This window comes from Canis lupus, chromosome X, assembly GCF_011100685.1.
Source record: "Canis lupus familiaris isolate Mischka breed German Shepherd chromosome X, alternate assembly UU_Cfam_GSD_1.0, whole genome shotgun sequence".
Taxonomy (NCBI): domain Eukaryota; kingdom Metazoa; phylum Chordata; class Mammalia; order Carnivora; family Canidae; genus Canis; species Canis lupus.
Genome location: NC_049260.1, coordinates 32,309,669 through 32,337,009, shown reverse-complemented (window position 1 = coordinate 32,337,009; position 27,341 = coordinate 32,309,669). Strand labels below are relative to the sequence as shown.

The 27,341-nt window shown below is 37.6% G+C and overlaps 1 protein-coding gene across 2 annotated transcripts in view; it reads right to left on the bottom strand.

Annotated features, from left to right (window-relative positions):
* Positions 1-4,250: 4,250 nt before the first annotated feature.
* Positions 4,251-27,341, bottom strand: part of PRRG1 (proline rich and Gla domain 1) — a 146,190-nt gene continuing 123,099 nt past the window's right edge. For both annotated transcript variants that reach the window (XM_038587162.1, XM_038587163.1), the window contains exon 4: positions 4,251-8,560. In XM_038587162.1, coding sequence (XP_038443090.1) covers positions 8,075-8,560 — 486 coding nt within the window. In that variant the 3' untranslated portion in view covers positions 4,251-8,074. The remainder of the gene's footprint in view (positions 8,561-27,341) is intronic.

Sequence of the window (27,341 nt, the reverse complement as noted above, 5' to 3'; positions counted from 1 at the left end):
CTTTTATTTGGAAAAATCTTTATCTCTCCTTCATTTCTGAAGGACAACTTTGGGTATAGATAACTTAGTTGAAAATTTTTTTTTTTCTTTCACATGTTTTGAATATATTCTCCCATTTTTTCTGACCTAAGATGTTTCTGTTGAAAAATCCACCTGTAGTCTTATGGAGGAGTCCCTTGTATGTAACTTGTCTCCTTTGCCACTTTCGAAATTCTTTGTCTTCAACTTTTGACAATTATAATCTGTCGTCATGTGGCCCTATTCATATTGAATCTACTTGGGGGTATTTTGGGCCTCATGGATCTGTATGTCTATTTCTCTCTCCAGGTTTGGGAAGTTTGTAGCCACTATTGCTTTAAATATCTTGTCTCTTCCTTTCTCTTCTACTTCTTGAATTCCCATAATGCAGATACTGTTTCTTGTGATTGTGTTCCATAGGTTCCATAGACTTTCTTCATTCTTTATTTTTGTTCTAATGAGTTGATGATTTCAAATGTCTTGACTTCTAGGTCATTGTTTTTCTTCTTGGTTGAGTTTGGTTTTGAAGGTCTTTATTGGATTATTAGTTTCACTCATTGTATTTTTTAGATGTAGAATTTGTTTTTATTTTGTTTTTGATAGTTCCTATTTCTTTGGGCTTCTCTTTTCATGTTCTCTTTTCCTCATTTCACTGAGTTGGCTGTGTATATTTTTCACTAAACTTTAAAAGCATTATTCTCAATTCTTTGATAGATCATAGATCTCCATTTCTTTAGTTATTTATTGGGGCTTTATAAGTTCCCTTTGATGGTGCCCTATTTATCTTACTTTTATGATCCTTGATTCCTGACGTTGGTGTCTGTATGTGTGAGTAAGTATTCTCCTCTTCCAGACTTAGGTTCACTTTGACAGACAATTCACTAGTTAGCTTAGTTTGGGTTTCTGGACATATCTGCTAGTAACATCCTTGGGTAGGTGAGGCTTGCTGTCAGGATCTGTTTTTGGGTGAGGCCAGTGCCCAAGCTCTGAGGTTGGCCTGTGGGTTGGGGATGCCGCTAGCTGAGATTGGATTACTGCCTTGATTTCCTTCCTAAGCAAGGCTATAGGCTAGGCTCTGTGGTTTCGTAGGTTCTCTGGTCAGGTTTCCTAGATGTTCAGGGCTGGGTACTATCCTTAGCAGTGCGTGGGGCTATGAATTACTATTACAGAATGGTAACTCTGGAAATTGGATTTTCCTGTCTTCTGGGTTTGTTTCTCTGCCTGTTCTAGTTGGTTTAGTGATGTTTTTAACTCATTTTGTAAAGTCTGTGTTGTCACATATGACCACTGTCATCTTGTTTGTGTTACTGTAGTGGTCAGCTAGTGACTTGAGAAAGTCTGTTAAACACCTGGTGTCTCCTCTCCCCCAAAGTATCCTATATTTAGTAGATGGGCTGTGTGTATTGGGGAAAACCTTCAACTTTCAGCCAGGCAATATACAACTCTAACATAACCTTTACTTTCTGCTTATAGAGAATCTGAAGGTCAAAGTTGAGGGTTTAGAGCCTCTCAGATTTTTTTTTAGAGCATTCACTGATCTGTTTATGTGTGTTTAGTCATCTAGATCCCTATATGAAAGTAGTCCTTATTGTCTTTATTCCCCAGCCTTTCTTCCCAAGCTTTTCGTTTGTTTATCCCAAATGTTACCCCTTGTCCAGGTGGTAGCAGCTAATGCATTTACTTTAAGTGTTTTTGACCCCCCCCCCCCCCCCCCCCCCCCCCCCCCCCCCCCCGCCCGGTAGTTGACTCCAATTTGGGAGAGTTTTGGGTAAGACAAAATAGAGGCAAGTCTTAGAGCTGGTACTTCAGGAAGCCAAAATCCAGGACTAAACAATCAACCTCAGTTCTCTGATAAAAAGCTCCATTTTCCTCCTTCTTGTACTAGGATCCTATACATAGAATGTGGGCTATTGTCTTCCAAGATGCCACTGAGAAGGGAAGCAGGGGATACGGCCAGGCTGTTAAAGGCTTTTTTTTCTCTTTCCTGGTTGCTGTAAATGGTAATTGATTTCTAGAGTTCTGACGAGGTTGATGGCGATAGTTTTTGCCAGTTTATTTACTGCTTTTGTGGAAGAACATGCTTTTGGAATTCCCTACTCCATACTGTGTTCATTGACATAACTATATGCTTATTTTTAGGTATGATTTTTTAACATATTAAAACGGTTTCATCATTAACCACAAATGCAAAGGGACTGAGTATTGAAAATATAGCAAGAAGATGATGTGGAAATGATATAAACAAAGAATCAGAACTATTAACATCCCATGGCTCTTTCTTCAAACTTCATTTTTATAGTGTATATTAGTGGCCAGTGCCATAGACTTATGAATTAGGAACAACTGGAATAAAAAGAGCTTTTTGAACCCTAAGCAGCCTGTCAGTGGAGGAGATTCTGTAGAGTGTGTGTGTGTGTGTGTGTGTGTGTGTGTGTAAAGAAAAGGAGCTATGAAGTTGGACATCAATAGATGTTCTATTCCAGTGCCTATGTTCATGAGGTTCTAGTGTTTTCGGACTTGGACTATGTTGAAGCAAGGGGGATTGACAAGAAAGGTCACAGATGGTGAGGTTCCAAGCTTCCCACAAATAGACTGATATATAGGACTGCATGATAAATATGCCTGATTATAAATACCTATGGGACTTTAGGCAAAAAGAATCTGTGAGGTGGAATGGAATTAGGGTTACACTAAATTAGCTTATAAACTTATCCCGGTCTTAACCTGATTGCAAAATCCCCAGGGATGACGTCTATAGGCACCATTATTTTCTTATCACCTTAGTTTCACACAAAGTAGGTACCTTATAAATATCTATTACCTGAGCTATGTAAGGAAATAAGGTTAGCTAAGCCTGTGGGACCAGATTATAGTGGATTTTGAAGTCTAAAAAAAATAAATCCCTGAGAACAAAATATTATACGAAGTTTAAGGAAATGATAGGTGATAAGAATTACAGCAGAAACATAAGCATTAATACAGTAAACTACTGATATTTTGGTCAATGCATAGGCTTAAAAAAGCCCTCACTTTTAGGTATTTGATGTATTTGGGGGAAGGCAATTAAAAGGATTAAACATAATTCTTGCCCTCAAAGAGCTTCATGTATGTAGAAAAGGCTTAGAAGGAGTAGGTTCAAGGAGAGCCAAGAGATGGAAGAGCAGCTTGAGAATGTCTACCTTGAAGTTTTCTGAAATAACTCTTTTCCTTTTTTAAATTCTTAAGTCTTTTGGCTTATGGTTACAGCCAAATATGCAATTTAAAAACTTGATGTCTTATGATCGATGTGAGGAATAGTGCTATCTTTCGGGAGAGTTATATGAGGGAGTGTTCCATGGTACTAGAAATATCTTGATCTAGGTGTTGGGTTTTATGGATGTATTAATCTAGAAGTTATAGAATTTTTAGAAATTGCTATATGGGGGATCCCTGGGTGGCTCAGCGGTTTAGCACCTGCCTTCAGCCCAGGGCATGATCCTGGAGTCCCGGGATCAAGTCCCACACGGGGCTCCCTGTATGGAGCCTGCTTCTCCCTCTGCCTGTGTCTCTGCCTGTCTGTGTCTCTCATGAATAAATAAATAAAAACTTAAAAAAAAAGAAATTGCTATATAGTTCTAAAAATTACCCTTTTATGATGTTTTAGACAATTCTCTGGGATTTATGCTAACAAAATGGATACTCAGACCTATAGTCAAGGAACAAAGTTAAGGATAGATTATAATTTTAATTTTTATGCCATAAAGATCAAGTCATATTTACATTTGCTTGGTCAATGACATGTCACATCACTTTTTAGTCTTCTTGGTAACTGTGCTTAGCAAGATGCCCTGTGGTCATAAATGTTTCCATCTTATGCTTTCATCTTCTAAAATGTCAAATGCAAGCTGTTAAGGAGGGGGGAAAAAACCAACTCCTTGGTATCTGCAGACAATACTACACCCAACACTTGACAAACGACAATATAGCAGAGAGGATGCTACCAAATAAGTGTTCCCATTTTGTATCATGCCAGCATCATTCAAAAGTTTAGTAAATAAATTCTTTCTTATACTGAGAACACCCTGAAGTTTTCACCAGATAATTTTTTTTTACTGAGCAAAATTTCTTAAATTCATAAGAAAAAAAGGAACAATTTTTCCTTGTTAAAAAAACCATAATTAACAAACGCTTACAAAGAAAGCATGTTTGTTACCCAACCATAATATAATTAATACATGGCAGAAAAAAATCTCTTGGGTTTAAAAATAGCTTTATTTAGCATACCAAAAACACAGAAACATAAGAAAAACCTTACCTAGTATAAACATAAAAATAGTTAAATACCATAATTTAATGTAAACCAAGTGTTTAAAAATGTGAATTATAATAAAATACATGCTATTTACACAGAACCAAGTTAAAACTACTTCAACAGTTATTGTATCAGATTATCAATCTTGAAGTCATCATTAACAATCAAATACAGTATTTGTATTTGTACTGGTAAATTAAAAAAAAGGAATCCTTTAATTCACTTTAAATGGATATAATTCACTGTGATATTCCAAGCAGTAAGGCAGAAAGTACCAGTTCTAGGATTCCAGACACAACCACTGCATGTGGAAGTCTGGAAATCATTCCACTGGAAGACCATTAAGCCCATTCTCTCATTTAAATCATCTGGTTGATTCAATTTAGTTACTGCTTAAGAAAGGTACTACATATATCTGCAAAAACAAACCTTTGTTAAAATGACCAAAGGTGAATGCAATATTAATCATGTAAGAAATGCAAAAGCATAAAAAATACGTATTACTCCAGACAAGCCCCTTTATTTATGCCAAATGTTAAGAAACTTAGTTTATAAAACCAGATGGGGTAGCAAAAGGGTTTTTGAAAAATGTAAAACCTATATGAAAATCAAAGAAAACAAACCTAAGAGAATGTTTCTTGAAGAGAGTGGTATTTTGTTTATCCTGTCATTATCCCATAAATGCTGCCATGAGATCTGTGGCTAGTGTTATCACTACAGAATGGTCCGTTTTCTTTGACCAACAGGCCAAAAGCTGTAGCCATTGGTTAGATTAAGCATTTGGCTTTTGCTTCAAGAACCAACATCTATTTTACACTATAATTCAGGTATCCTTAAGAGGCAGCATTAAATCCAATATCAAGACTTTAAAATATAAAGTTGCAAGAATATATACATAGTAATAGAATATCCTGCTCGCTCCTTTTTCTAATCCTGTAATTCTAAAACATGTAGTCTCCAGACCCTTTTATACTCTTTTAAATTCGAGACCTGGATGTCAAAGAGCTTTTGTTTATGTAGTTTATATCCATCAGTATTTGCCATATTAGAAAATATAACTGAGGGACGCCTGGGTGGCTCAGCGGTTTAGCGCTGCCTTCAGCCCAGGGTGTGATCCTGGAGTCCTGGAATCGAGTCCCACATTGGGCTCCCTGCATGGAGCCTGCTTCTCCCTCTGCCTGTGTGTCTGCCTCTCTCTCTGTGTGTCTCTCATGAATAAATAAAAATAAAATCTTTATAAAAAAACTGAAAAAATTTTATTACATGTTAACATAAATATTTTTTAATAGCTGTATTTCCAAAAACGGAAAAAAGATTTGTGGGAAATGGCATCATTTTACATTTTCAACTACTTTTTGAGACACAGAGTGAAAAGACAACTTAAACTAATGCCTTTGTATTATTATGAAAATAGTTTTGATCTCACAGATGCCCTGAAAGGCTCTCAAGGACTCCCAAGAGTTCATGGGCCAGCCACTCTTTAAAAACTGCTGGTTTTTTAAATCTAACGCCTAATATTAATGACCAAAAAAAAAAAAAAAAAAAAAAAAAAGTCCACACAAAAGGAACCTTAATTTTCCTTTAAAAATAAACCAAAATAGCCATATATACACACACAAGTCACTGGATCAAACATTCCCACTTTTAGCTGTAACTAGTAGCCAAAAGTCAATGCATGTTCACAGCCAAATTCAAAATAATATTGTCATTTCTACTCAGACCAAGGTCAAGATTTACTAATTTTAGTTCATGAAAGCTACAAAATCTATTAACTAAACACATACATCTTTGTTCCCTTTCCAACATCTGCTTAATCCTGTTTATACTAAACTGGCTGTCATCTCTTAAATTGGCATAGCAATCTTTAAAAAAAAAAAAATTGGCACAGCAGTGGTATAGACCAGAGAGTGACAGGAGTTTAATAGCCCAGATACTCAGATCAGGAGCAGGTTAGCCATTAATGGAGCAGCCTACTCTGTTTCTCACTATGTGAAAGAAAGCTCTGATACATTTTAGGGGAAGAGGGAGAAAATTCTCCCTTAAGCACAATGAGAACAATACTATGACCTCACACTTAGATAGCTCTTCACATCTTACAAATTACTTTCATACACACCATCTTATTAGATACTTTTAAAGTCCCTGGAGAAGAGCAGGACAAATTACATTATCTGTTTCAGAGTTAAGGAATTGGAGGTGCAGATCCAGGCTTTCTCGGGGTACCATGGCAAGTACCTTTTTTATAGAACAGGATTAGAATTCAGGTCACCTGACTTCTAGTTCAGGGTTTTCCCCAGCACTTCTTTGGGTTCCGGGGCAGGATTAGGGGAAGGGTCTGTGGTGATGGAGATGGAGGCAGCAGGATATGGCTGACACTTCCGGAATCTACATTCCTTCTGCCTCCATTAACCATTTTATCCAACACTAAGGAGGCTTGGGAGTGGCATAGATATTTCCTTGACCAGTATAATGAATTTTCCATCAGTACATACATAATGGAACTTTATATGAAATGACTTTTTTTTTCTGAGCCAGTTTATGTTGGCAGTTCATTCATAGCCTGTTCCTCTACTCCAAGGGAAAAGTAAAAATCCTGCACTTAAAAAAAAATTGACGAAAATATAAAATGAAATAGCAACAATAATGAGATCTATGTGAAACTATAACAGATTTATTGTGCACCTGGCACAACACAGACTTTGCAGTTTTCCTCCACCAACTGGAGAGCAATATAAAATCACAGTTCTTAATTTAATGGAAAATTGCCTCCTAATCATCTTGAGGCAAAGACTTCAGTCTATACAAAAACTAAGAAAATTTCAAGAATTTTAACTAAATTCTTAGGTTCTTACAGATTCTGTGGTGGTAGGAGAGGGAGTAGACAACAGAGTAAAAGGCGATAAAACAACAAAAAAGAAAACAATTATTGTCACAAATGAGCAAAGGAGAAATCTGTATCTATTCCCTGTCATTAATACATACAACTACTTTAGAAACTATTCTGTTGCCAGAAAATCCTCTATACCAAGATGTTAATACAAATAGCATCAGACATTCAAAGGCACTAAGCAAACACTATTTAATTGGGGGGCAGGGAAAGCAGTAAACAGCAAAATCCTTCCTCCAATACTAGCCAAATGCCACTGATGACCAATGATATTTTTGCTATACACTATAAGCAAGTTTTTATTGTGCCTTCCATTTCTCTGAGATGTTCCTAAAATCAAGATTGACTACATGCATTTTTTCCTAAGGTAGTTGAAGAAAAACGATGTTAACAAAAGCCAGTAGGAATTAGAAAACATACTAAGTTCATCTTACTTTCAAAATTCAACAGCATGTGGCTGGCTATCTATTATACAAATTGTTGGTGTCTCCCCTACTCCCAATTTTGGTGAGTAATGTTTTCTTTATAGGTGATTTAAACAGAAGTTAATGGCTTTTTAAGACACTTGCACATATACTGGGCTGATGTACACACACATATGTATGCATATATAAATACATATCTATACACATACATATATCTCATCACATGAAGACCTCCACTAATAAGTTTTTCCCTCTTCATATATTAGAGAAAATGAGCATGGATAATGATTTTATAGTAGGAAATAAAATTAATGAAAATCAAATCAGAAAATGTGAAGTGGTATGCTGTCAGAGTCCAATAAAATAAGTCAATGCACATTTATGTAGTGGTAAAGTGCTAGAAAGTTCTTTCATTAGTATTTTAAAAATGATTATAGTAAAAAGGTTGCAATTTCATTTGATAGTGGTGACCACAGGCACCATAGCAATGGCACTGGCTGAGTTGGAATTGATGATGTCCTCATACTCTGGGGGTGGGTCTAAATGAGGTTCTGTTTCACTCCTCTGGAGGTTCGCCTGGCCAGTGGCTTCCTCATAGGTAGGTGGGGGATCACAGTTGGATAGGCGAGTGGAGACGGAATCTGAGCGCCCAACTACATATTCCAGAAAGCCTGGTGACAATCCACTGCTATCAAACACTTCGTCTGGTGGGGGAGGTGGAGTGATAATATTAAGATGCTGTGGGAAAGGAATGTGGCCTTCAGTTACTGTCTGTCTGCGAGTTTTGTTTCTGAGGAAGCATCTCCAAATTAGAAAAATGACAAGAAGGATAATGAAAAGGCCAAAGATTAATGGAAAGGTAAGGTAAAACTGAAACCAGTCACTTCCTCTGTTACTCTCTCCTTGTTGTGCTTTTGTGTAGGTGGTCCAAAACTCCTTCTGAAAATAAAAGACAAATTAAAAATCAGTATGATCGAAGGATAGGAAATACCAAATGAGCACTATTAACATAATGAACCAAAACCTCAAACCAGATTTGTTGGTTCAAATGACTTACTACTTATATTTTCCATGACAAGAAATTACAAATAAATCATGTTATGGTATTTACTCTGGATCCTCCCTAAAATGGTCAGTGGGACTCCAGGAGTCTTTCAAGACTTGGGAGTTATTTATATTTTCACCTATGACACTGTGGAAAAACAAAGCATGAGCAATTTCCTGTTTCCCAATTAAACCAAATAATATTCCCTTAAAAATGTCAAATATCATTTTCCACATCCAACTATGAAGTTTCTTATCCCTGATCCCCATCATTATCACTGGTTATGTGCTATTTTAGTCTGTTGTAGACTTTCGGTAGTCAAACACTCCACCCCCAAAGTTTAGTACACAGATGTTCACTGAATGTCATAATTACACTATGTCCCTATTAGGAAGCTCAGGCTAGTAAAGAAATTGTGTTAGGTTATTACCAAACATAGAATCCCAGAAGATATAAGACCCAGTAGTTCAAGTCTTTTAATATTTGTATGGGGGGAAATACCGAAAACATAAAAAGGTTACCTGACCCAATTACTAGTTATGGGACCTGGACAAGTTACTCTTGAGTTTTAGCTTCCTCACCTGAAATACAGGATAATACTGATCTGTCTTTATTGGCTGCCTGAGCATTATATGAAATAACATATATAACATGTCTAAGTCCTTAGCATATAAACACTCAAATAATAGTTATTATAATTTTTGTATAATGTAAGTCACTGCCTCAAATTCACTGATTAATCTATCTCATACCTTGGCACAAAGACCACCTCCAATCCCAATGCTACTGATTCTTTTTTCAATGTTTAAACCTAAACAGTAAGTGCTTTTCTCACAATCCTATTTATTTGCAGGCACTACACGTCACTGACAGTAAATATCTGGCATCAAGGAAGGGAACCAGGTCATTATCCAAATGGGCAAATAGAGGGAGTTGGACTAGGGATTGTAATGCCAGATATCCCATGATAGCATGGCATTAACATAAATCTATGAATATGGTTAAAGACTCTGGGCACTAAAGGTGGTTGTTTTATAGTCATATTTAATTAGTCACACTGGCTTTTTTTTTTCAAGAAAGAATATTTAGCATTTACAACATTAGCAATTCCTAGTCACTATATCATTATCCATTCAGACTTAATTATACATACATTGCATGAACCATTGCTCAATACTATTTGTTCTCTTCATCTTCCCTGATTTTGAAGTTGCTGTTCTGACTTATTTTGCAGTTGAATGGTCCTTTTTGAAGAATTTTCCATAGAGGATACTCATGGGAAATAGTCTCTAAATTTTTTCAGCTCTATGAATAATTTTCCTTCACCCTGGCTGATAAATGTTATCATAATGATATTTCAGACTCTTAGGGTATAGGTTTTTTTTTTTTCCCCCTCAGAGGTCTAGGTAGTATTCCATGGTACTGCAGCTTCTAATATGCAGGTAAGAAATCCGATACTTGTTCCTGGACTTTATTGTTTCTTATTTGTGAGATTTTATTTTTATCCCTGACTTCTTTTTACTTGGCTGAGGCCTTTTGATTTCTATTACTCTTTTTATTAGATTATAATTGACATACATTGTGTTAGTTTCAGGTGTACCATAATTATTTTTATATCTTACAAAATGATCAAATAGGTCTAGGTACCATCTGTCACCATACAAAGTTTTTAAAAGATTTTATTTATTCATGAGAGAGAGAGAGAGGCAGGCAGAGGGAGAAGCAGGCTCCCTGCAAGGAACCTGATAGGGGACTCAGTCCCAGACCCCGGGATCATGCCCTGAGCAAAAGGCAGACGCTCAACTGCTGAACCACCCAGGAATCCCAAGTTATTATTGACTATATTCCCTCTACTGTACACTACACATCCCCATGATTTACTTTATAACTGGAAGTTGTATCTTAATCCCTTTCACTTATTCTATTCATCCCATTCCCCTCTGGCAACCACCAGTTTGTTCTGTGAATGTTTGTTTTTTCTTTCCTTGATTCCACATGTAAGTGAATCTTATGGTATTTGTCATTCTCTGTTTGACTTAGCATAATATCATCTAGGTCCATCCATGTTGTCACGAATGTAAGATTTCATTCTTTTATATGGGTAAAAGTCCATTGTGTGTGTGTGTGTATATATATATATACACATACATCTTTATCCATTCATCTATGGATGGGCACTTATGGTGCTTTCATATCCTGGCTACTATAAATAATGTTGCAATGAACACAGAGATCCATATATGTTTTTGAATTAGTATTCTCATTTTCTTCAGATAAATACCCAGAAGTGGAATTGTTGGATCATATGGTAGTTCTATTTGTAATTTTTTTGAGAAACCTCCACATTGGTTTCCATAGTAGCTGCATCAAATTACATTCCCACCAAAAGCACACAAGGTTTCCTTTTTCACACATTCTCACCAATACTTGTTATCTCTTATCTTTTTGAGACTAGCCATTCTGGCAGGTGTGAAGTGGTATCTCATTTGTAGTTTTGATTTGCATTTCCCTGATGATGAATGTTGTTGAACATCTTTTCATGTGTTTGTTGGCCATCTGTAGATCATCTTTGGAAAAATGTCTATACAGGTCATGTGCCCATTTTTTAATTGGGTTGGTTTTTCTTTGCCATTACTAAATTGTATGAGTTCTTTATATATTTTAGATATCAATCCCTTAACAGATATATCATTTCCAAGTATCTTCTCCCATTCGGTAGGTTGTGTTTTTCTTTTGTTAATGGTTTCCTTTGCTGTGGGAAAGCTTTTTAGCTTGATGTAGTCCCATTTATTTATTTTTGCTTTTGTTGCCCTTGCCAGAGGAGACATATTCCACCCCCACCCCCACCAGAAAAAATTGCTAAGACTGACATCTTAGAGCTTACTATTTATGTTTTCTTGTAGTTTTATGGTTTCAGGTCTTACATTCTTTTTTTTTTTTTTTTTTAAGATTTTATTTATTCATGAGAGCCACAGAGAGAGGCAGAGACATAGGCAGAGGGAGAAGCAGGCTCCCTGTGGGGAGCCTAATGTGGGACTTGATCCTAGGACCCTGGGATCATGACCTGAGCCACAGGCAGATGTTCAACCACTAAGCCACCCAGGAGCCCCTCTTCTTCTTCTAATCCAATAAGCTCCATGCTCAGTGTGGACCCCAACACAGGGCCCAAACCCAGAACCTTGACATCAAGGCCTGAGCAGTGATCCAAAATTAGACACCCAACAGACTGAGCCACCCAGATACCCTACATTGCTTTGAGTTGATTTTTGCATATGGTATAAGAATGTGGTCTAGTTTCTTTCTTTTGCATGTACCTGTCCAATGTCCACAACACTAGTTATTAAAGACTGTCTTTTTGCCATTGTATGATCTTGCCTTCTTTGTCATAGGTTAATTGACCATGTAAGCATGGGTTTATTTCTAGGCTATCTATTCTGTTGATCTATATGTCTTTGTGCCAATACCATACTGTTTTGATTACTATAGCTTTATAGTATAGTTTGAAATAAGAGATCATGATACTCCAGATTTGTTCTTCTTTCTTAAGATTGCTTTGGCTATTTGGGGTCTTTTGTGGTTCCATACAAATTTTAGAGGATTATTTGTCCTAGTTTCATGAAAAATGCCATTGGCATTTTGCTGTGGCTAGTATAGACCTTTTAACAATATTCTTCCACTTCATGAGCATAGTATAGCTTTCCATTTATTTATGTTGTCTTCAATTTCTTTCAGTGTCTTAAAGTTTTCAGAGTATAGGTCTTTTACTACCTGGATTAAATTTATCCATAGGTATTTTATTATTTTTGATGCAGTTATAATGGGATTGTTTTCTTAATTTACTCTTTCTGCTATTTTGTTCTTAGTGTATAGAAATCCAACAGACTTCTGTATATTAATTTTGTGTCCTGCAACTTTACTGAATTCATTTATTCTAGTAAGTTTTTGGTGGAGTTTTTAAGATTTTCTATATATAGTATATGTCAACTGCAAATAGTGAAAGCTTTACTGCATTCTAATTTAGATACCTTTTATTTCTTGTCTTATTGGTGTGGCTAGGACTTCCAATACCATATTGAATAAAAAGTGTTGACAGTGGGTATCCTTGTCTTGTTCTTGATCAAGAGGTTTGAAGTGAGTTTCTTATAGCCAGCATATAGAAGGATCTTGTTTTTTTTTTTTTATTCAGACAACCTTTTTAAAAGATTTTATTTATTTATTCATGAGAGACACAGAAAGAGAGAGGCAGAGACATAGGCAGAGGGAGAAGCAGGCTCCATGCAGGGAACCCGATGTGGGACTTGATTCTGGTACTCCAGGATCACACCCTGAGCCAAGGGCAGATGCACTTAACCACTGAGCCACCCAGGCATCCCACTCTGTGTTTTGATTGAAGAATTTAGTCCATTTAAAGTAATGATTAATAGGTAGGTACTTACTGCTTTTTGTTGTTCCTTTCCTTCTCTTTTCCCTTGTGGCTTAATGTATTCTCTAGGGTTATGTTTAGATTTCTTTTTCTTTTGTGTATTTACTGTACATTTTTTCTTTGTAGTTACCATAAGGCTCACATAAATATATAAGATGTTCTAACAGTCTCTTTAATTTTGAACACATTCCAAAGCTTTATAGCTATGATGATAAACTTTAATTTTATGTATCCCTTAATTGCTGTATTTTTAATAAACTGTACTTTTGTCTTCTATTCTTCATACAAGTAGTTGACATACTACGTTTTGTCTTTACCTTTCCAAGTGATATTTTTACTTTTGTGTATTTTATTATTATTAGTTCCTTTACTTTTTAGCTTAGAGTACTCCCTTTAAAATTTCTTGTAAGGCTGGTTTAGTAGTGACAAACTCCTTTAGCTTTTGCTTATCTGAAAAACTCGTTTAAGCTCTCCTTCAATTCTGAGTAATAACATTGTTGCGTAGAGAATTCTTGGCACTTTTTTTTTCCTTTCAGCAGCTGGAATATGTCGTGCCTTTCCCTTCTGGCCTCTGAAGTTTCTGCTGAAAAATCTCATAGCCTTATGGGGGTTTTCCTTGTATATAATATGTTGCTTTTTCTGTTGCTCCTTTTGAGATTCTTTCTTTATCCTTAACCTTTGCCGTTTTAATTATTATGTGTCATGGTGTGTTTCTCTATGGTTCATGTTATGTGGAACTCTCTGGACTTTCTGCATGTAGATGTCCGTTTCCTTCTCTGGATTAGGTTTTGCTCTCTTCTTCTTCTGGAACCCCTATAATGCAAATGTTCTTCCACTTGATGGTGTTTCAGAGATCCCTTAAGGTATCCTCACTTATTTAGTCCTTTCTTATATTTTCTATTATTGAAGTGCTTGCTGTGCACATCCGTTCTTCATTGAAGCTCTGTATCTTTATGGCCGTTATTTTGAACTCTAGCAGATAGGTTGCTTATCTCCATTTTATTATGACCTTTTTCTCGGGTTTTGCCTTGTTCGTTGGTTTGGACACATTCCTGACTCTGTGTTTGTCTATATATATTAGGCAAAATGGCTGTCTCCCTCAGCCATTAAGGAGTGGCTTTATGTAGGAACTGTATTCTGTGGCCCAGAAGTTCTGTCTTCCCTGGCAACCACAGTCAGGTACTCTATGGGCATCCTTTATATGGGCTGCAGCTGCAGAACTTGGGGTATTCACCAGTCCTGGCTGCAGCTCAGCCACTGCACAGGGAGAGTGGAGTTGAAGACATTTGTCTGTCCCAGTTTTGGCTTGGTTGTCACATGAGGTGGGCAAAGCACAGCCTCCAATGCTAGCAAGCTAAAGGAAAAGTACAAAATATGTTGACTGTCAGCTCCATCATCAGCAAGTTAGGATGAAATTGCAGAGATAATGTCTGCCAGCACTTACATCCTCACACAAAGTCCCTGCAGATTCCTGCTTCTCCTGCAGCCACTTCACTTCAGCTTCCTTCACTTATGGTCTAGGTACTTTTCAACCTGTTGCTTTGATGCTGATTATCAGGGTAAGTGGATTTAAGAGCAGAATCACCATTCCCCATAGTTCTATGATTCTCCAGGTCTTAATCACCATTTTCTCAAAACTGACGTTTTGGGGGTCATATCTCCAGTGCTGGCCCTCAGGGTGGCACAATCCCTTCACTCCAGAGGGTGTTCTGATTGTGGGGTTACTGCATCTGGGGTGGGTTCCCAAGTGAGGCCATATCTCTGCCTCACCTCCCCTTCTTGATGCATCTTTTCTGTCTTTCGTTGTGAAGGTGCAGTTCATCTAGTTCTCAGGTTCTTTATAGTTACATACGGAATATATTTTTTTTTGTAAATTTGTGGTATCCATGGGAGGAAGTGGGTTCTGAGCACCCCCTCCCACAAAGGGCATAAAAATGACCTATGTTCCACCTCTGAACTAGATCTTCTAAATTATTACTCCAACAGTCTGTGATTCTAAGATAAATTTGCACGTTATAATATTGTATGATCTCCTCAAGACTATATACAGATGAAAATATGCAAGGTTCAATATTAAAATAAGCCAAAAGTAGGACAATACCAAAAACTTTAAATTGTCAAGTGATTCATTTGTTTCACTAATAAAATTTTAATCAAACTAATGACATTTAGAAAAATGTAAATGTACTTCTAAATGTATACACTATTAACATTTTGTATGAAATTGTCACTTAGGATGGCCAACTTTCTTTCTGGTTAAAAAAGAATATAATCACTCTGAAAGTTGTTTTATATAGCTTAAAAATGTTTTACATTTACATTTGTCACCTTACAGCAGAATCCTTAAACGAAAAATTTTATTCTAAGTTAGTCATCATGGATTTATGGAGACCTATCAAATATCTGATTTGTAGTCAATTTTATCTGCAGATGACAATTTCCTCCTAATCTTTCAAATCACATGTATTTGCTTTTTGTAAAGAATATTATATGGGGGAGATGGTGATTTCAAATAATTATATAATGCTAGCCTTAGATAAATACAATAAAAAGTGGCTTTTTTATATTGTCCTATTACTTTGAGATAATTAAGCATCAATAATGCACATGAAAATGACCTTTTTTTTCATGCTTGGCTTGTATAATTATATTTTTCTGGTTTATTTGGCATATTGGGAAATAATCTACAGTCTAAGAAATGAAAATATAAAATCATATATTTTTTTTGAGAGAGGGTGTGTGAGCAGGGAGGGGCAGAGGGAGAGAGAAAATCTTTTTTAAAAAATATTTTATTTATTTATTCATGAGAAGACAGAGAGAGAGAGAGGCAGAGACACAAGCAGAGGGAGAGGCAGGCTCCATGCAGGGAGCCTGACGTGGGACTTGATCCCCAGTCTCCAGGATCAGGCCCTGGGCTGAAGGTGGTGCTAAACTGCTGAGTACCAGGGCTGCCCAGAGAGAGAATCTTAAGCAGGCTCCACACCCAGCATAGAGACCAACCCAGGCCTCAATCTCACAATTCTGAGATCATGACCTGAATGAGATTAAGAGTCCAATGCTTAACCAACTGAACCATTCAGGTGCCCCTATAAAATCAGATTTTTACTTTATGTATAGTAACTCAATCAATGACACTCAATAATAAAGGCATAATTATTATCCCCACTTGAAGATGAGAAAATGAAGGCACAGAGAGGTTACCTAATAATAAGCCCAAGGTGGGGTGCCTGGGTGGCTCACTTAAGCATCCAACTCTTGATGAGATTCTCCCTCTGCCCCTCCCCTTCCTGGTGTGCTCATAAATGAATGAATTAATGAATAAATAAAATCCTCTTTAAAAAATAATAAAACAAAGGTCATTTAAAACATAAATGTTGAAACTGGGACTTGAACAGAACAGGCAAGGCATCAGAGGAAGCCAAAAAGCAATCTGCCTTCATCTAGAAGATATTTTGAATCTGCGTGGCCATTTTCCTAGAAAATTCACTCTTTCCATCATATTAAATGTGTAGTCAAAAGCAGGTGGGCTCATTTTACAGAGTAACATCTGAATCAAAAGGTAATTATCACTTTTTCTTTGGGAACTAGACTTATTTTGTACTTAGTGAATCAGAAGAAAATTCACATGAAATAAGACTAATAATTGTTATTCAAACAAAAAAACCCTCCAAGCTTAGATCTCTGTAAACTATTTAAGTAGTCCTTTTATCTAACTGAAAGCAGCCAAAAGATTTCAGAAAGAGCATATGATTTCAAGACTTGGTAAAGTAGTGCTTTTAGAGGAAATAATCATTAAAGGGTCTCAGTAGTTTTAGATAAGGTTACAATTATATAAATAATGAAAGTAATCTGAAGCTGCCAGAGAGGTCTGAACCATTTCAGAGGGAGGATCCCCAAGGTAAATGTTTCATCACAGGTAGGTTTCAGATCAAAATTCAATATGTACAAGATTCTATCAAGCAGTATTTGTTCTCTTATAAAATGTGTGCTTTTCTGTTGTGATTTTCTCACTTCCATTTTTGAACAAATTCTATTCAAGTCACTCAGATGGTGACTCAAGACCTGAAGAACTCTACTCATAATTGGCAGGAAGAGAGATAAACCTGTTTTATAATCTGATTAATCAGGGTAAAACATACATACTGAAGTCTAGAAGTGGGTGATGTTCTCAGTAGGTTTGTATTGCTGAAGAAAAGGACCCAGCAGCATTTATACACAGCACTCACATGGCTTCTTCCCTTCCGGAACAAGTACAGACAATACCTTGTTGTAAAGCATATTGCTTTATTATGCTTCATAGATACTGTGATTTTACAAATTGAAGGTTTGTGGCAACCCTGCACCCTGTTAACTATCGGTAACATTTTTCCAACAGCAATTGTGTGTCTTTAACATTTTGGTAATTCTTAGAATATTTCAAACTTCATCATTATTATATTTGTTCTGGTAATCAGTGATCTTTGATAGCACTATTATACTTGTTTTGGGGTGCCACAAAATATGTGCAGAAAGACTGAGATTATGCCATGCATATTTTCAGACTGCAATGCTTTAAAACTTGAATTACAGGAGAAAACTTGGAAGGAACACAAATACATGGAGGTTAAAGAAGATCCTATTAAAGAATGAATGGGTTAACCAGGAAATTAAAGAAGAGTTCAAAAACACATGGAAGCAAATGAAAATGAAAACACGACAGTTCAGACCTTTGGGATGCAGCAAAGGTGGTCCTAAGAGGGAAGTGGATAGCAATATGGGCCTTACTCAGAAACGAGAAAAGTCCCAAATACACAACCCAACCTTATACCTAAAGCAGCTGGAAAATGAACAGCAAAAGAAGCCTAAATCCAGCAGAAGAAATCAATGATGCAGAAATAAAAGAAAAACACACACACACAAAACATCAGCAGAACAGATCAATGAAACTAGGAGCCGGTTCTTTGAAAGAATTAAAATTGATCAACCCCTAAAGAGACTTATCAAAAGAGAAAAGAAAAATGACCCAAATAAATAAAATCATGAATGAAAGAGATCACAACCAACACTGATGAAATACAAACAATTTTAAGAACATGTTATGAGCAACTGTATGCCACCAAATTATGCAATCTGGGAGGAATGAATGCATTCCTAGAAACATATAAACTACCACAACAAACAGGAAGAAATAGAAAACCTGAACAGACCCAAAACCAGCAAAGAAATTGAATCAGTAATCAAAAATCTTCCAGCAAACCAGAGTCCAGGGTTGGATGGCCTCTCAGGGGAATTCTACTAAATATTTAAAGAAGACTTCATAAGTGTTCTTCTGAAACGGTTTCAAAAAATAGAAATGGATAAAACTTCCAACCTCATTCTATGAGGGAAAGTAAACTTCCAAACTCATTCTATGAGGGCAGCATTACCTTGATCGGAAAACCAAAGACCCTACTAAAAGGGAGAATTACAGAACAGTATCCCTGATGAACATGGCTACAAAAATACTTATGAAGATGCTAGCTAATACGATCGAACAGTACATTAAAAGGATTATTCACCACGACCAAGTGGGATTTATTCCTGGGCTGCAAGGGTGGTTCCAACATCTGTAAATCAATCAATGTGATACACCACATTAATAAAAGAAAGGCCAAGAACAATATGATCTTCTCAACAGATGGAAAAAAAGCATCTGAAAAAATACAGCATCCTTTTTCTTGATAATAACTCTACAGTGTAGGAAGAGAAGGAACATACCTCAATTTCATAAAAGCCATATACGAAAAACCCACAGTGAATACCATCCTTAATAGGGAAAACTGAGAGCTTTTCCCTAAGGTCAGGAATATGACAGGGATGTCCACTCTCACCACTTTTATTCAACACTGTACTGGAAGTCCTAGCCACAGGAAAAAGACAAGAAAAAAGGAATAGAATGCATCCAAATTGGTAAGGAAGAAGTAAAGCTTTCACTATCTGCAGATGACATACTATATACAGAAAACTCTAAAAACTCCACCAAAATACTACTAGAACAGACAAATGAATTCACGAAGGTTGCAGGATACAAAAATAACCAATGTACAGAAATCCATTGCATCTTTATACATTAATAATGATATTAAACAGCACAAAGAGAAATTAAGAAAAACTATCCCACTTAAATTGCACCAAAAATAAAATACCTAGAGGTAAACTTAAAAAGACTTGTACTCTGAAAAATATAAAATATTTATGAAAGGAATTGAAGATGACACAAACAGGACATTCCATGCTCATTGGTTGAAAGAACAAATATTCTTAAAAAGTCCACATTACCAAAAGCAATGTTCGTATGTAATGTAATCCCTATTAAAATGCCAACAGTATTTTTCACAGAACTAGAACAATCCTAAAATTAGTATGGAACCACAAAAGACCCCAAATAGCCAAAATAATCTCAAAAAGGAAGAACAAAACTGGAGGTATCACAACTACAGATTTGAAGTTATATTACATAGCTTTAGTAATCTTAACATTATGGTACTGGCATGACAACAGATGCATAGATCAATGAATACAAAGCCCAGAAATAAACCCATTATGTTATGGTCAAGTAAACTTCGACAAAGGATGCAAGAGTATGCAATGGGAAAAAGACAGCTCTTCAACAAATGGTGCTAGGAAAACTGACCACTTTCTTTCACCATATGCAAAATGAACTAAAAATGGATTAAGGGCCTAGATGTGAGATCTGAATTCACAAAAATCCTAAAAGAGGGCATAGGCTATTATTTTTCTGACATCAGCCATAACAACATCTTTCTAGATGTGTCTCCTAGGGCACAGGAAATTAAACTAAGAATAAACTACTGGGACTACATCAAAATAAAAAGCTTTTGCACAACAAAGGAAATAACCAACAAAATTAAAAGACAACCTACTGAATGGGAGAAGATATTCACAAGTGACATATTCGATAAAGGAGGACCATCCAAAATATATGAAGAATTCCTACAACTCAACACCAGAAAACCAAATAATCCTATTAAGACATGAAGAGACATTTCTCCAAAGAAGATATCCAGATAGCCAGCAGAGACATGAAAAGATGTGCATCACTAATTAACCATGGAAATGAAAATCAAAAATACAATGAAATATTACCTCACACCTGTCAATATGACTAAAATTAAAAGTATAAGATACAAGTGTTGGCAAGGATGTGCAGAAACAGGAACTCTCATGCACTGTTGGGAATGCAAACTATTGCAGCCACTGTAGAAAACAGTATGGAGGGTCTTCAGAAATAAAAATAGAATTACCATATGATCCAGTAACTCCACTATTGGGTATTTACCCAAAAAACCAAAAACATTAATTCAGAGACATGCACCCTTATTTTACTGCAGTATCATTTACAATAGCCAGCATATGGAAAAAACCCACGTGTTCACTGATAGATGAATGGATAAAGATGTGGTACATATATAATATTACTCAGCCATAAAAGAGAATGTAATCTTGGGGTACCTGAGTGGCTGTCAGTTCAGTGTCCAATTCTTGATTTCAGCTCAGGTCATAATCTCAGGGTCACATGAGATCAAGCCCCGTATCGGGCTCCATGCTCAGTGGGGAGTCTGCTTCTCACCTTCTCCCTCTCTCCTTCTGCCCTTCACCCCCCACCCCCGCTCATGTGCTTTAGCTCTTTCTATCTCTCAAAAATGAATGAATGAATGAACCTCTTAAAAATGGAATGAAATTTTGCCATTTGTAACATGGATGGATCTAGAAAGTATAATACTAAGTGAAAGAGGTTATCAGAGAAAGACAAATACCATATGACTTCGCTCATACTTGGAATTTAAGAAACAAATGAACAACAACAAAAGAGACCAAGAACTAGACTCTTAACTATAGAGAATAGATGGTTACCAGAAGGAAGGGGGTTGGATGGGTGAAATAGGTAAAGGGGGAGTAAGAGTATACTTGAGATGAACAGTGAGTAATGTATGAAATTGTTGATTATACACCTGAAAATAATGTAACATTGTATGTTAAGTATACTGGAATTAAAAAAAAAATTAAAGTGTGTACACATATCCAACATGAATGGAAATTAGATAAGGTTTTCTAGTCTTTTTAAATATTTGCCAATTCAATGACAGTTGCTGAAGTTGTAGTAAGTTTTTAGTGTTTCTTCCAGTATGTTCATATGGATATAACTGGATAAGTCTGAGCATAAGTATTATTTTCCAGCATCCCAGGTTATCCCAATATATTGCCATAGTCGAAAAGCAGGATGATAAAGCAGTGCTTCAAAAACATCAAGGTGCATGTTCATTATCTAGGGTCTTATTAAAATGTAGATTCTGATACTGTAGGTCTGAGATGGGGCTTGGGATTTTCCATTTGTAACAGGCTCTCAGGTGAGGTTGCTGCTGCTTACCACTTGGAGGAACAAAGTGCTCACACTGAGATACCTGCCTGGAATGCCTATGTCCTGCCCCCAGAGCTGATGTAACTGGTCGAGTGGTAATTCTAATGTGTAACAAAGCTTGGGAATCTCAATGGCAAAGTGCATTATGATCAGTTTTAGTTATAATTTTATCAGTAGCTCTAATGTGATCCCCTTTGTCTCCTGCCCAATCTTCCTTAATCCATTTTGAGTTGATTTTTGTGTTTGCTGTAATACAGAATTCTATTTTCATTCTTATGCATGTGGATATCCACATTCTCCATTGTGTATTTTGGCACCCTGTTGAAGATCATTTGAGCGAGTATCTGTGGGTTTATTTTCTGGACTCTAATCAGCTCTATTGGTCTATATGTCTGTCTTTATGCCAGTACCATGCTGTTTTTATTACTGTAAATTTGTAATATGTTTTTAATTCAGGAAGTGTGAGGCCTCAGTATTGTTCTTTCTCAAGATTGTTTGGCTATCGGTATCCTTTGTGGTTCTAGACAAATTTTAAGAGGAGTTAATACGAATCCTTCTCAAAGTCTTCCAAGAAACTGGAGAGGACCCTTCCAAGACTCATTCTACGAGGGCAGTATTTATTTTGATTCCAAAGTGAGAAAATAACAGTATGATAAAAGAAAGCTACATGCCAGTATTTCTGATGTATATAGATGCAACAGACCTCAACAAGTGGGATTTATCCTTGGGGCATGAGGATAGTTGAACATATGATAATCAATGTGATATAAAACTTGGCTGAAAAAATTAAAGAAACAAGTACGTGTAAAGACAGATCATGTTAATGGAATAGAAGACTTGATACTTTTAAAATACCTGTGCTACCCAAAACCCCTATAGATTCAATATTATCCCTATCAAAATCCCAATGCCATTTTTTACAGAAATAAAGGAATCTCTTTAAAAAGAGAGGAAACCCAGATAATTTTAATGTGAATTCTATTAAATCTTCTTAGAACAAAAAAACCACTATAATATGAAAACTACTCCAGAGAATATACAAATGAAAAAAATTTTTTCATTTTACAGGGCTAGAAATAATACCAAAACAGGACAAAGATGACACTCACACACCTGGAAAGAAAACTACATGTTAAGGTAGAAAGATGCAAAATCTTAAATAGAAATATTAGCAGGAGTGATGTCAGCATCATGGTGTAATAAGACATCTCTTGCTTTTGTATCCTCCCACCCCAACATCATTTGGCATCCATCCATAGACAGAAGTGCCTTTGTGGGCTCTATGAAATGATCTAGCTCCATATGCCAAATGACTCAGGAGTCTCAACCACCTGGTGCATTGGGTAAAGGCATACAGACTTTGTTCCCAGCTATGGACCCTATAGTGGCCTGTGAACTGGTTCCAGTCCAACTTGGGGCTACAGTTCAGGAGCCCTTGGAAAACAATGATTTACACAAGCATCCACAGATTAGAGAGCCTTTGTAGAAGTTCAGGTTTCCAGAGAACTTCTGTACACTGTTGGTAGAAAATACAAATCTGGGACACTGGAGAGAAGTACTCAATCTTCAGCTACATGATTGGGAATCAGGAAGAGGCTGGGAGAGCCAGCAGCTAAGATTCTCAGGGTATTAAGGGGACATGAATCCACCAACTGTGTCTTACACTTCATCAAGAAACCTGCCCACAGATGACCTCAACTGGTCCATGCCTACCTCTAGCACTCAGAATGCCTCCACCATACGCTTTTGCAACACTGTGGTCAGCTCCCTGCATGCACTCCTCTCACCTTTGTCTTCCCAAAGCTCACTACAGCTCAAATTTGTGGTTTCTGACTTGCAGATTTCAGTGGTTTTCTATGCATCCTCATTAGCACATTTATGTCAGCAGTGGCAAAAGTGACTTGGCAAATGGCTAGTTACCACAAACTTAAGCTTTAGTACTACTCTTTGGAAAACAAAAGTGAGACTGTCAATACCTGGCCTGATGCATTAAAGGATGGAGAGATGGCATAAGAGAAAGCTGAAGAATTCTGCCACGAGAGGGAGTAAGAAGTGCAGAGCAGCTGTATCCAAAGTCTGACAAAGTCTCAGAATGACTACCTGGGCTAATGGCAAGTATTTCTCTCCTGAAGGCAATTAGTAAAGATTGTAAAAGAAGACTGGTACTTCAAATGAAAACAAAACAATGCAAAACTTCAAGGAACATGAAAAAAAATCAAGGAAACATGACACAACCAAACGATGACAATAATCTTCCAGTAACTGACCCCAAAGACACAGGAGGACTGTATTAGATACCAAAAAAAAAAATTATATATATATATATATATATATGGTAAAAGTCAAAGGATACCACTACAAATAGTCCTCAAGTCACAAAGGAAGATATCAACAGAAAAAACAGAAAACAATGAACAAGATGTCAATAGAAGTCCTTACCTAGCAATAGGTATTTTAAATTTAAAAGGATTAAATTCTCCAGTCAAAAGACAGAATGGCTAAGTGGATAAAAATGAAACAAAAAACAAGGTCCAATGATAATGCTGCCTATATAAGAGACTTAGTATAGGGGTGCCTGGCTGGCACACACACTGAGTGTTCAAGACTTAATCACAGGGTCGTAAGTTCAAGCCCCACATTGGGGGTTACTTAAAAATAAAAACTTAAAAACAACAAAAGAACACACTCCTGAGCAACCAATGGGTCAAAGAATTCAAAAGGGGATCAGAATAATATCTTGAATTAAACAAAAAAGGTAAACACAACATACAAAAAAAAAATGAGATGCAGGAAAAGCAGTTCTAAGAGGGAAGTATATATTGATGAATGTCTACAAGAAAAAAAAAGATCAAGATAAAAAGATCTTAAACAACTTAACTTTACATGCCAAGGAACTAGAAAAAGAACAAACTAAGCCCAAAGTTAGCACAAGGAAGGAACTATTTAAAAAAATCACATGAGAAATACATGAAATGGAGACCAGAACATTTGTTTTAAAAAGAAGAGGGAGGCGGGGCAAGATGGCTGAAGAGTAGGGTCCCCAAGTCACCTGTCCCCACCAACTTACCTAGATAATAACCTTCAAATCATACTGAAAATCTACGAATTCGGCCCGAGATTTAAAGAGAGAACAGCTGGAATGCTACAGTGAGAAGAGTTCGGGCTTCTATCAAGGTAGGAAGACGGGGGGGGGGGGGGGGGGAGAAATAAAGAAACAAAAGGCCTCCAAGGGGGAGGGGCCCCGCAAGGAGCCGGGCTGAGGCCGGGGCGAGTGCCCCCAGGACAGGAAAGCCCCTTCCTGGAGAAGCAGGAGCTGAACCAATCTTCCTGGGTGGAAAGGCGCCCGCAGGGAGTTCGAGCAGGACCCCAGGAGGGCGGGGATGCCCTCAGGCTCCCTGGGACACTAACAGACACCTGCGCCCTGGGGAGAGTGCGCCACGCCCCACGGCAGAGCTCCCTAAAGGGCTGCAACGAGTGCACACGTCTTGACCCGGGAGCAGCTCGGAGGGGCTCGGGCAGCTCCACAGAGAGGCTCTGGCGGCTCCATGGAGAGGGGGCTGCACGGCCCGGGAGCGCGATTCCAACAGTGCAGGCCCGGAGAGCACAGAGCGCGGGGGACACAGCCCAGGATCCAGCCTGCCCCCACCCCGCCCGGACAGGCAGAGGCCAGGAGGGCACAGGACAGAAAGGACGCTCCTGCCCCGAGCTGAGCAGATAAGCGGCCCCCCGCCCCCCGGAGCATCCACACGCCTGCAGACTGAGAGCTCTGTAGTTACTGCGGGAGCTGAATCCAGGGCTCCAGAGCTGGCCACCGCCACTGTGGTTGCTCCTCCTGGGGCCTCACAGGGTAAACAACCCCCACTGAGCCTCACAGGGGCCTCACCGGATAAACAGGATAAACATTACTCACTGAGCCCTAAACCAGGCAGGGGCCAGAGCAGCTCCCCCAAGTGCTAATACCTGAAAATCAGCAAAGCAGCCCCCTCCCGGAGAAGACCAGCTAGAGGGACGGGAAAAACAAATTATTGACCAAGCAGCACTGGAAAGTTCCAAGGGAAGTCAAGGGACTTACAGTATACAGAATCAGAGGATACTCCCCTGTGTTTTTTTTTCTTTTTCTTTTTGATTTCTGTTTGCTTCCCCCACCCTTTTTTTCCTTTCTTTTTCTCTTTTCCTCCCTTTTTTCTCTCCTCTCTTTTCCTCCTTTTCCTAATACAACTTGTTTTTGGCCACTCTGCATTGAACAAAATGACTAGAAGGAAAACCTCACCTCAAAAGAAAGAATCAGAAACAGTCCTCTCTCCCACAGAGTTACAAAATCTGGATTACAATTCAATGTCAGAAAGCCAATTCAGAAGCACTATTATACAGCTACTGGTGGCTCTAGAAAAAAGCATAAAGGACTCAAGAGACTTCATGACTGCAGAATTTAGAGCTAATCAGGCAGAAATTAAAAATCAATTGAATGAGATGCAATCCAAACTAGAAGTCCTAACGACGAGGGTTAACAAGGTGGAAGAACGAGTGAGTGACATAGAAGACAAGTTGATAGCAAAGAGGGAAACTGAGGAAAAAAGAGACAAACAATTAAAAGACCATGAAGATAGATTAAGGGAAATAAACGACAGCCTGAGGAAGAAAAACCTACGTTTAATTGGTGTTCCCGAGGGCGAAGAAAGGGACAGAGGGCCAGAATATGTATTTGAACAAATTCTAGCTGAAAACTTTCCTAATCTGGGAAGGGAAACAGGCATTCACATCCAGGAAATAGAGAGATCCCCCCCTAAAATCAATAAAAACCGTTCAACACCTCGACATTTAATAGTGAAGTTTGCAAATTCCAAAAATAAAGAGAAGATCCTTAAAGCAGCAAGAGACAAGAAATCCCTTTTATGGAGAGGAGTATTAGGGTAACAGCAGACCTCTCCACAGAGACCTGGCAGGCCAGAAAGGGCTGGCAGGATATATTCAGGGTCCTAAATGAGAAGAACATGCAACCAAGAATCCTTTATCCAGCAAGGCTCTCATTCAAAACGGAAGGAGAGATAAAGAGCTTCCAAGACAGGCACGAACTGAAAGAATATGTGACCTCCAAACCAGCTCTGCAAGAAATTTTAAGGGGGACTCTCAAAATTTCCCTTTAAGGAGAAGTCCAATGGAACAATCCACAAAAACAGAGACTGAATAGATATCATGATGACACTAAACTCAAATCTTTCAATAGTAACTCTGAATGTGAACGGGCTTAATGACTTCATCAAAAGGCGCAGGGTGTCAGACTGGATAAAAAAGCAGGACCCATCTATTTGCTGTCTACAAGAGACTCATTTTAGACAGAAGGACACCTACAGCCTGAAAATAAAAGGTTGGAGAACCATTTACCATTCAAATGGTCCTCAAAAGAAAGCAGGGGTAGCCATCCTTATATCAGATAAACTAAAATTTACCCCGAAGACTGTGGTGAGAGATGAAGAGGGACACTATATCATACTTAAAGGATCTATCCAACAAGAGGACTTAACAATCCTCAATATTTATGCCCCGAATGTGGGAGCGGCCAAATATATCAATCAATTAATAACCAAAATTAAGACATACTTAGATAATAATACACTTATACTTGGTGACTTCAATCTAGCACTTTCTACACTCGATAGGTCTTCTAAGCACAACATCTCCAAAGAAACGAGAGCTTTAAATGATACACTGGACCAGATGGATTTCACAGATATCTACAGAACTTTACATCCAAACTCAACTGAATACACATTCTTCTCAAGTGCACATGCAACTTTCTCCAGAATAGACCACATACTGGGTCACAAATCAGGTCTTAACTGATACCAAAAGATTG